General features: G+C 36.4%; 1 protein-coding gene across 1 annotated transcript; it reads left to right on the forward strand.

Annotated features, from left to right (window-relative positions):
• The first annotated feature begins 380 nt into the window (after positions 1–380).
• LOC110778079 (uncharacterized) lies at positions 381–11,246 on the forward strand. Its single transcript, XM_021982638.2, has 6 exons — positions 381–750; positions 4,973–5,065; positions 5,272–5,505; positions 5,706–5,808; positions 8,299–8,528; positions 10,595–11,246. Exons 1-6 carry the CDS (start codon positions 434–436, stop codon positions 10,806–10,808), a joined length of 1,191 nt encoding a protein of 396 aa, XP_021838330.2. The 5' UTR covers positions 381–433; the 3' UTR covers positions 10,809–11,246.
• Positions 11,247–11,671: the final 425 nt, after the last annotated feature.

An 11,671-nucleotide genomic window follows, 5' to 3' on the forward strand; every position in this document is an offset into this window, starting at 1 on the left:
TATTTTAAACCATTAATTTTTACTTTGAAAATTGTATTTTTTGACTTTTATTCAACCCATGTGCTTGATTTTTGTCTTTTTTAGACCTATTTATTATGTACACACCTTTAATCTTTAATTTCTCTCTCCATAAAAGCCAACTAACATGTACTTTATCTTGAAAGAACAAATAATTATTGTTTTTATTATCAATGTTATACTTTACCTTAATAACCGTGATTTTGGTCAAACGGGCACTATATTATGGGACGGAGGGAGTAATTAAGAGTAATGAATAACTCAGTTGGTTAGAGCTTCCATCCCGATGTGATCGATTCTCATTCCCGCCCTTGGATCATTCACATAGTTCGTGTCGGTCTCACACGTAACAAGTAACACACTCAAGTACTCAAGTACTCAACTCTGCTCGTCTTTCCCAGCAAAAACTCCCAAAATGAGAAACCTGAAAAATCAACCAAAATCACACCTCTCTAAATCGATCTTGTTCCTCGCAATTTCAATAACAGGCATTGCATTCTTATTCCTATTCTCTTCTTTTATTTCCACAACTGGGTTTTATCTTTCCTCCCCTAAAATCAACCTCCATGTCATCAATAAACCAAGAACAATCTCCATTGATGATACCCAGAAGTTCTTGTATTGGGGTCACAGAGTTGATTGCCCTGGTAAACACTGCGACACTTGTGCTGGTCTTGGTCATCAGGAATCTAGCCTTCGATGTGCCCTTGAAGAAGCCTTGTTTCTTCAAAGGTATATTTTTTTGGGCTTTTGTTTGATTTTTTTTGATCTGGGGTTTGAGTATTCTTGGTGTATTTTTTGGTTTCTCTGAATCAAATGCATGATCTCTTTTATTTGTTTGAATTGTTAGGATCTGATTATTTTCCTGTGTTTTGCTAATATCTGGCTTTGGCTGTGTGTTTTTTTTTTTAATTGTGATTGCCAGATTAGTGTGCTTTTGTGCAATTGTTATAAATTTTCTATTTTCATTTCGCGGAAGTCTTTAAGTAAGTAACATGAGGGGGTTGATGGCTTGATGCAATGCTAATTGGGCTATTCGGGTGTTTTTGTTGAATTACTTGGGGTCTGAACATTGATTATATCGGGATTTCGCATGTTTTGGTTAATGGGGTTAGCTTCAAGCATCAGAAACTATATACCTTTTTTTTTTTTTTTTGGTTCGCGTGAATTCACATTGTTAAATAATAGAAGATCAATGATGTAACTCTGTAGATTCCTTCTAGGTTAGCTGGTAAAGGCTCTAGGAGTTGTATGAAGACTTTGCTTCTCGCCTATGTTGCTCAGACTCTTATTTGGGTGTCGTGCCGACAAGGGATCAGAGGATCCGACACTCCTCTTACCCTCTAGACGTAATAAATTTTATACAAGACACTATATATTATATATTTGGGTGTCATGTCGTGTCGAAGGATCGGATGAGCTGACACCCGACACCACCGTCAACCAAAGTGTCGAAGTAACATAAGTTCTCACCGTTTTACGCCGCCTTATGAACCAAAAAAGAAAAATTAAAATACTGTTTCAATTGTTTCTTGATGCAAACTAGTAATTTGGCTCTTGGCCAGAACAAGGAGAAGTTAATTGGGGTATAATTCCCTAAGAAATATGGCTTTTGAACCTTGAACATTGGTCGTTGTTGTGTGAATTGAACTTCTTACATCTTTTATGTGGTTTTGTTTGGAGAAATCAAGTACTTAAAGCTAGCATAAGAGATTATGTCAATTATTTTGGGTCACTGCAAACTATTACGTGCAATTTTGTTATGAGAGCGGCAGCCTGGCAGCTGTAGTTTAATTTCTCTAATTTTATGAACTCAGGGAAGGCTTCTACAAAGTCACTTTCTAAGCTGTTTAGATATTGTGAGTCTCTTTCTAAGATTGTTTGTTCTGTTCAAGTTCGTAGGTGTATTGTAATACCTTTCTGATGTCATGATTTGGTTAATGAATAGTGAACAATGCTAACCCAAACACCGAATACTCCCTCCGTCCCTAAAAGATTGACCCATTTACCATAAATGGATGTCCCTGTTTGTTTGCCCCATACTATGTGGTCCCCACTTGTTTCTCCTCGCACACTATTATTTAATCTAACTAAAAGACAAATCTACCTACACATTTACTTTTGAGTATACGCGGTTCTTATAGCATCAATACTAAGGGACTCTTAGCCCACTATTAGGGAGAGAGAAACTTTTAGAGCTAACTCTTAAAAAAAATTGGGTATCTCTTAGCCCACTCTTATTTAGAGGTTGATTGTGACATCCTCTAAATAAGAGTTAGCTCTTAAAAATTAAGAAGGGTGAGGTGGAATATTGATTGGTAATTATGTTTGCCTTTTGGCATTTTTGTTACAAAAATAAAATAAAAAATATGATAAAGTTATCTAAGAGTTAATGTATAAGAGTTAGTTTATTTCTTGTATTTTTTGGTAGCTAACTCTTATTAAGAGTGACGATGAGGTGGATGAGGTGAGATACTAAGAGGGGGAAATAAGAGTTACCTCTACAATTGATGCTCTTAATAAAGTGAATAAAACCATTTGGGCAATCTTTTAGGAATGGAGGGAGTAATAAATATTGGAATAACAATTAGATAGCAAAAAAAAAAAAAAAAAAAAAAAGCTGAGGCTAAAGCATAAATACGGGCAGTGCTCTTGCCCCACTCTTCGTGATTGGGAAAATTTCCAATATTTGTTATTGGGCCATCATTTTTCATGAATAGCGCCTATTTATAAGGCGTTAGTTTCTCATGCAGGTTAAGGCATTAGTGTATTTGAGATCCTGAACCTGTAACTTTGTTGATTTCTGAAACATTCAAATACTGAAAATAACATAAAATCATTAAGAAACTACTATTATTAAATAGGAAAAATTATTTTTTACCCCCTAAAAAAATCAAAAAATTATTTTTTACCACCTAAAAAACTAAAATTTGTATTTTACCACCTAAAAAAATGCTAAACCTTATTTTTTTACCACCCGAAAATGGAAAAATAGATAAAACCGTATATAGGGGGTCACAATAACAGTAACATTTCCGATATTTTCTTTTCGATCTTCCACGATTTCATGTATTAACTACCGTCTCTTCCTCTGCTTCCTTCTCTTCCATTATTTCACATAATTTTTCCTCCCTTCAATTCACAAAATTGACAAAATTCAATGGCAGTAAATAGAAGAGGGTAAGGAGTTAAAGAAAATCGCAAAGGGAGGGTAAAAAATTAGTGGGACTCACATGACAGTTTCATCTATATTTCTGTTTTTAGGTGGTAAAAAACAAGTTTTGATTTCTTTTAGGCGGTAAAATACTTGTTTTAGTTTTTTAGTTGGTAAAAAACAATTTTTTGATTGGGCCAGGTGGTAAAACAAAATTATCTTATTAAATATATCTTTCATTGATACACAATAAATATTGCAATTAGACATGATGTATGTCTAATAGCAGTAGAGATGTCAATGAGCCGAGTCAAGTATTATTTGACTGTTCGAGCTAAGCTTGATAAGAAATTTTCGACCTCGAGTTCGAGCTTAACGGAGCTTTCATTTCCCCTGTTCGAGCTTGGCTCGTTTAAGTTTTTCATTGTTCGAGCTTAGCTCACGAGTAGCTCATTTAAATTCAAGCTCGAGCCGGGCCGCGCTATATGAATATAAACGAGTTTTTCACAAACGAGCCTTGATAAACGAGCAAGATCAAATTTAAACGAACATATTGATAAACGTAATATCATTTTAAAAAATTTAAAAATAACCAATTCAAATAAATTTTTTGCATAGTATACTTATGCTAAGAATTAATACAATCCCAGAGAAAAAAACAGAGAAAAGCAAGTGGAAATAGAGCAGTAACCAGATATGATGTATTAATGATCAGAATAATCAAATAATACAACTCACCTTCTTTCGAGAGGAAGGAAGCTCTCCAAGAGAATAATATCTCACTACAATTTTCTGAATGATTATTCTTCTATTCTTCCCCCCTTTTAAAGACAGACTCTAACAGAAATCTAACAGATTCCTCTTGGGATCCCAACCCATAACAAACTGATTACAGAAAATACTAGAGTACCCTTTTCCCCCCTATAATTACTTTAGTTATTTGTCTAAATGCATCTTAATGCTGTTGCTTATTTTTGTCCTCTTCTACGAGCATAGGTAAACTTGATGAGGGGTTTGTTTGGATTCCTTGCAACTTACTAATACTATTTTATAATCTCGTAAAAATTAAAAAAATTAAAAATCGAAGTCTAATAAAATAATTGCAACTTAGTTTTAATTTTAAATTCGAGCTTAATGAACTTTAAACGAGTTTATAAACGAACACGGATAAGCTTATAAACGAACATGAACGAGCTGTTCGCGAGCCTAGACGAGCCGAGCATCAAGTTGTTTGAGCTACTATCATTTATTAAACGAACTTCAAACTTTTGTTCAGACTCGTTTGTTAATAATGAACGAGCTTTAACCGAGTTTGACCACGTTTGTTCACGAGTTGTTCACGGCCATATCAGCTCATTGACATCCCTAAATAGCAGTAACTGACTGTTGACACATTATAATAAGAAAAGAATTTACAAATAATATTTTTTGTAATGTTGCATAACTGTATCATTTTTAATTCATCATATTGGTTGCATGCATGCATATGTTTATTACATTTTTTCTGGTGTGCTCCTAGTGTCACTATATCGTAAATTTTCCATGATCTGATGGTACTTCAGCTTGTGTCACTAGTCTCTGCAAACTATCTTGCTTATTGCTTTCTGTTCTAATTTATCCGGCCCTTTGCTTTTTCAAATGGAGGAAAATCAATGTGATTGAAAGTTCTAGCTTCTTTTGTCACCTGCAACTCTAGTCACCTTTTCTTTCTCCTTGTGGGATATGATATCAAAATATTGGCAGATATTTAGTGGCAGACATTTATTCTGATACCATATTCCTGTATATTTTCTGCTGCAGGACTTTTGTGATGCCTGCTCGAATGTGTATTAACCCAATCCACAATAAGAAAGGGATATTGAATCAATCGAGTCAAGCAAGTTCAGATGAGGGGTAAGTTTTTGTCTTAGCTGGCTTCAGATAGCATGATTTTTCATGAACTACTTGCAGAACTCAGTGGTTCTGTACGTTTAGCTCTGAGATCCTCGCTTGCCTGGAAAGGCAGACCTTTGTTTTGCAGCCAACAGGAAAAGGGTGTGGTGCTAACTGCAACCAATCTTGCTTGATGCAAATCTAAATCCATTTGCGATGTCTTCTAGGTGGATGGCTACCTCCTGTGCAATGGATTCTTTGTATGACTTGGACCTTATATCCAAGAAGATACCTGTGATTCTAGACAACTCAGAAACATGGCACCAGGTATTATCAACTGGTATGAAACTGGGTGCCAGAGGTGTGGCTCACGTTCAAGGAGTTAGTCGAGTTGAACTTAAGGAGAATCCTCAATATTCAAACCGCTTGCTTATAAATCGAACCGCGAGCCCTCTAGCATGGTAAATAATAATCACAAGAGTTAAATTCTGTATTGTTCTTATGTAGAATATTCTATAGTTGCTGACTTCTTGTGTGATGTGGTTTGCCTGTAATCTAAGGATTCTTCTTGTTTTCTCTTTCTATGTTATTTTCCTCTGTTTACTTTTTAGTGGCAGCTAGGATTTTAATTGTGTCAATATTGTTTCCTGGAAGAATGCAGGTTTGTGGAATGCAAGGATAGATTAAACCATAGTGCTGTTATGTTGCCATATACTTTTCTTCCATCAATGGCAGCCAAGAAATTTAGAGATGCTGCAGATAAGGTATGCAATATGGATATTGTTTAGTTGCTCATTTGTTGCTGGCTATCTACGGTTATGATAAGATCTTGATAGTGTTGTTTAATTGATTTGGAGCACATTTTATGTTGTCAGATATTGTGGACTGAAATATGCTGAATTTCAAGCATTTGTACTTTATAGTGATTGGCTGATTGCTATGTCAAAAAGTGGGAGATTTTTGTATCCTCTTTTAAAGGTTGGAGAAGTCACTTAAAATAGAGTGAAGTCTGAGTTTCATTGTAGTATAGAGCTATTTGAATCATGTAAGAATAATGTCTGTCTGACCAGTACAGATTTAGGAGGTAGTAATTCATCTTTAAGTAGGTTTGCTTAGGAACATTTTGCGATAGGCCATGAAGTGAGAGAACAAAGTGCTTGAAGCCTCACAGTTTGGTTTTGTATGTTGCGTATAGTTCCATATTTCAGTGAAGAAGGGCGAAGCCGCAAAGGGGAATTTCCAAGCTCTTGAAATTTGTTGAACTAGTGGTATCAGTGATAGTTAGTTCGGAGTCTAGATGTGTTATGAGTCGGTAGGGGTTTGAATTCATTGTGTTTTCTTAGGGAAACTGATAATGAGATTAAGGAAAGAAGTTGATGATTTTGATTGATAAACTTGAATCAAGATGAAATATCAAGCATCCGAGAGCCTTGGTTCTCTCCCAAATCTAACAAACTAAAAGAAAACAACCTGTCTTCTCAATTTTCTTCCTGATTTCCTCTCTCTACTCTCCCTTACTCATACAAATTCCGATTTTCTTTCCCTTTCCTTCTAACTAATTATTGGCTTCTCCTCCATGCTACCCCTAATAGAACTATTAAGGTCAATCCCATTGGTACCATCCCCTTGGGCGGTTCATCACATAATGTTCACTCGTGACAAAAATAATAAAATAAGGATAAAAAAAATTAAACAAATTCATTTAGTTAATGAGAGAAGGAAGAAGAACCCGGTCAATTAATGCTTGTAATTGATGGCATTGATGATCCAAAGTTGGGTTATTGAATTCTTTAATCCTCAACAATGTCCAAAACAATTTTTACCTATATGTCGAGTTAATAGGAAGAGTTTGATGTCCTATATTTCTTAAAAGATCGGCTAAAAACTGCACAACTAGGCCACCAGACAGGCCACCGACCATGTCCACGGAGTGTAAGCCACTGACAGCCATGCAAAGGCTCGTCTTCTATTGCTTGTGCTGTGTTCCATCTCCGATGTTGAGCTCCATCTATTGGGTACAGAGTAGACTGCTGCGCGCCTGCGCTAAATACTTTCACGTGGTGATTAGGTCGTGTCTACATGGACTTTGCATTTTAACGTGTTGTTCATTGATGATGTTCATGCAAACTACACATAGCTTAGCCCATGAGTCACGGCTAATTCTTACTGAGAGATTAGTTGTGACTTGAAGGCTACTTCATTAACACTTGCATTGTCGTATGTGCCTATGACCCTCGCAACTATCTTCCCAAGTTACATAGGGCCGTAGACCAGCATGGGAATAAAAAGTTTGCCATGAGCAACCTGTGTCCAACTCTTGTTAAGAGACGCCTCAATTCTGCTGCACCAATGATGTACCAGTACCGCATATCCGATTTTGACAAACATAGCCTCATTTCCAAGTATTTGGACAATTTCCTACGACACAAACACAAAAGCACTTGGGGATATAAAGAGAGAGATACAAAGCGTGTAAGGAAAGAAATTGACAAGCAGTATTGTGGCTTATATAAAATGCATACTTTACCGTATATTATCAATGCAATCACCTCTTTTGGTCTCTTATACCTTGATTTCAAGTTAGGTACTTAGATTCAAGTTAGGTACTTAGATTCAAGTTACTCTTAGTTTTGAACGTTGACTCGTGAATATTTGGTTGCCTCAAACAAGAAATTATAATTGTTTTGTCAGATACTCAGATGTGTCTCCATCAAATAACTTTTTTCCCCTTTTCTTGGAGTGCCTGAAATAACTGCCTACTGTCCTATTAAAACGAATGGGGAAAATAATTTGATTATACGGAGTAGGTCATTTAAGCTATGTTCTTTTCACCTTATTTCTATTTATTTCCAAAAAAATAAGTCCAGATAAGGGTACACAAGTACAATTTATAACCAAAATAAATTTTGATTAGTTCTAATAAATTCAGATAAGATAAGTTTAGAAAAGAAAGTAAAAATCAGGTGAATAGAATGCACCCTTATGCTCTGCAAGTCCACACCAAATGATTGTAATGCATGTTTGATTTTATAAATAGGGTGACCTTGATAAACGCCAAAATTTGAATGCATGTATTATAATTCGGCTCCATTATATTGTGCTATGTCTATATTCTATAATGTAAAATGAAAGATTATTTGAGTTATCCGTTGACTTTGGGTTTATGCAATCACTGCCCTTGTCACTTATCACTTGTGGGAAAACTGAAAAATTGTTCAACATTACCATAACTAATTGTCATGTCAAATGTGCAGGTAAAAGCAATGCTTGGTGACTATGATGCTATTCATGTCCGTCGAGGTGATATTTTAAAAACAAGGAAAGATAGATTTGGTGTTTTGAGGAGCCGGCATCCTCATGTTGAGAGGGATACAAGGCCGGAATGCATTCTTCAAAGAATTGCAAAATGGATCTCACCAGGACGAACCCTTTTCATTGCATCAAATGAAGGGAAACCTGGATTTTTTTCACCCCTTGGGGTCAGGTATTCCATTTCTCTAGCTTTCTCCAACAGATACATTGTGTATCTTATGTGGATTAGAAACATAATGACTATATACAGTATAATAGATTGACCTCTGGTATAATAGATTGACTATATACAGTAGTATATATCAATAGACGTGTTCACACCACGTTGTCTCTCTGTGCGTGTGTGTGTGTGTCACTTGACACTTCTATTCTCCAAATGTGAGAAGAAGACTAGTTTACTTGCTGAATACAATTTGCAAATTTGGCAGAGTACTAAACCATCATGGTTTCCCTAAGCCCACGGAGGGTTACCTAATACGATCCCTGCGTGTTCGAATTCCGATTTAGACCGGTTCGTACTAATCAGAGTACGATCTCGAGCTAATTCGATCCATTAAGCGATTTGGATTGATTGTCAGTCTTCTTCGCCAGACCGAAGAGTAAATGTGGTTGACTAATTGTGGTTAAAGGTTGACAACAGGAATCCTTAACAAATATCGAAAGGAAGGGTTTTTTTTTAAAACCTTTTCTTACTATAGGATTAATATTATTGTTCCTTTTGTCTTTATATTTTGTATTATGTTCCGGAATAACAGGAATTGTATTATGATATTTGGTAATATGCTCTCAAAATCGTATTATAAAAAACCCTAATACGTATTACAATTCGATAACCCATCGTATTGCGTACTAAATGGTACTACGTATTAGGTAACTGGGCTGCCCACCTTTCATTCTGTTATTCTTATGTAACTTTGCAAACAGATTATGCAATGAACTTGTGGAGCTCTATCCAACCGGACTTTTTTTATTATCTTGTCTGCATCTACTTTGTGCATATGGTTTATTTTGATAGCCTAGGTGTCTGACACTCTGACGCACTGTTGCCTGTTTTGCTAGTATGAAATTGGGCACAAGTTTGCAATTTGGTACATAATTTGCTAAATTAGACCAAAAACGTACCATTTTCATTTATAGTTTGTCTTTCCGGTTCGTGTGGTGATTAGAGAATTGGGTAACACTAACCCGATGAAGGAAAGGGGATTTGGGAGGGAGGGGATAGAGGGAAAGATGGTAAATGGACAAGGATAGTAAGCTGAAAATATATGTTATCCCTCCTCAGTTGAGGATTTCCATTGAAAATTATGGAAGCAATGGGATCTTTGCAAATTTGGTAGGACTCCTACCTCTTTCTGTGAAGCCGATCCTTTCAATGGAAGGGCTAGTGTCTGTTTCCCTTGCCGTTACTTTTAACTCTTTGATCTGTTTGTTGAAGAAAGGGGTTTTGTGTTTGCGTAGCATGACCGTGTGTAATTACAAGTAGTGCTGTTGTGCAATTCACCAAGTACCCTTTTCCGACATGGGCACTTCAACACTTGAACATGTACCCATGTTCGACACAAGTATACCCGAGTAACATAGGAGTAAAAGACTGAAACCCAATGTTATTCTTTATTTTTGTGATAGTGGAATACTTGGCCACTCTTAATGGAAGTTTCGGTTCTGGAGATTTAAATATTTAATTTGGTACTCCGTACCACTTCTAAATGACGTAATGGAGTAACTTTTCTTCTATGCAAAATTTCTTGGCCTGCCTCACATCCTTGTTTGGAGGGATGGGGTTAGTACAAGAGGTATAGAAAAGGAGATGCGTATGAAATTCTTTTGGGAAATGTTACACACGCTTTCAGTGAAGATGTCTTGTACAAGCACTTTTTGTGTATAAACAATCAAACTAAATGGTGTCATAAAAGGGACGTCAAACTAATCACTGTATATGTCGATTCATGTCATGATATGTGGCTTAGTTTTAATGCTGGCCGCCACCAACCTACCGCACCCTCCTCCTTTATCCGGGCTTGGGACCGGCAGTGAATGCCGCATACGCGACACTCACAAGTGAATGCCGCATACGCGACACTCATAGGCGGAGTTAATCACTGTATATGTGTGTGTATTTTTTTATATAATATTTTCTTTTTGTAAATGATGAAGAGTGTGCCTAATGCAATGTCTTACTGCCTTCATTATTAGAAAAGAATATAATGTAATTGTTATTTTGTTGTTTGCAATTTGCAGGTACAAAACGGCATATTCATCAAACTACAGTTGGATAGTGGATCCTGTGATAGAGAATAACTACCAGTTGTTCATGATAGAGAGGCTCATTCTGATGGGAGCAAAAACTGTCATCCAAACCTTCAAAAGTGAAGATACAGATCTGAGTCTAAGTGATGACCCGAAGAAAAATACTGGTGGATGGATGAAAGTTGTTAGTACAGAGGGCTGCTGAGGAATTGATCTCAGTATCTTCTACACACCTGGAATGTAAAATGTGGCAGAGTTCTGTTAAAACTTTCTCCAACACAGCTGCAGCGTGTTCATGAGTCATGACAACAGATGGATCTATTCAAGTGAAACGGAAGAGTTGTTGAGGGGTTCCTACTTTCTAGTTCCCCCTTCCGGAATATTGGATGTATTGAGCGTAGTTAAGTGATGCCGTTGTATATTCTTAGCTTGTTATTTAGAGTTTAAACTGTGAATGAAAAAAACTTCAGCATGTGTTTCTTTGGATGATATCCCGTTTCTTGTGCTCATTGCCCATTGGCAATATTTTCATCAAAGAGCACAAAAATATTGGAGGATGCTATGTAAAGAGGTTTCTGAGTTAGTCATGGTATATGTAAAGAAGTACTTAAGTTGAGCAAATGGCTTTTTATGCCTTTTTGGAGTTGCATTCTGTTTAGTGTTTACTGCTTAACCCATGAGGCAAATCTCAAGTATCCGTGACTCTTGTTGGAAATCAGTAGAAGTACTGGATGAAAACTATGCTCCACTAATGTATGAAATGTGATAGTAACAACAGAAAGGGAAGAAAAATTACAGCACCATTCAGGTCTCAGGTCTTTTTTTTTTCTTTTGACATACAGGAAAAGTACAGGAGGAAAAAAAAAAGGCATTAAGAATCTAGTCCGGCTCATTTGCAAAATCTGTCAATCTAGCAAAAGTAGCCCCTCCATTAATCGCAACTTGAGCTAGATTGTGCGTTGAGCTTACCTGGTCCCGATCAACCTTACGTATATCACAATACGTAAAATCCATTCCTCGTGTTAGGATATCTTTCAACGTCCATTTCAGTTGACATCCGATAGATCA

Source organism: Spinacia oleracea, chromosome 1, assembly GCF_020520425.1.
Source record: "Spinacia oleracea cultivar Varoflay chromosome 1, BTI_SOV_V1, whole genome shotgun sequence".
In the NCBI taxonomy this organism is placed as follows: domain Eukaryota; kingdom Viridiplantae; phylum Streptophyta; class Magnoliopsida; order Caryophyllales; family Amaranthaceae; genus Spinacia; species Spinacia oleracea.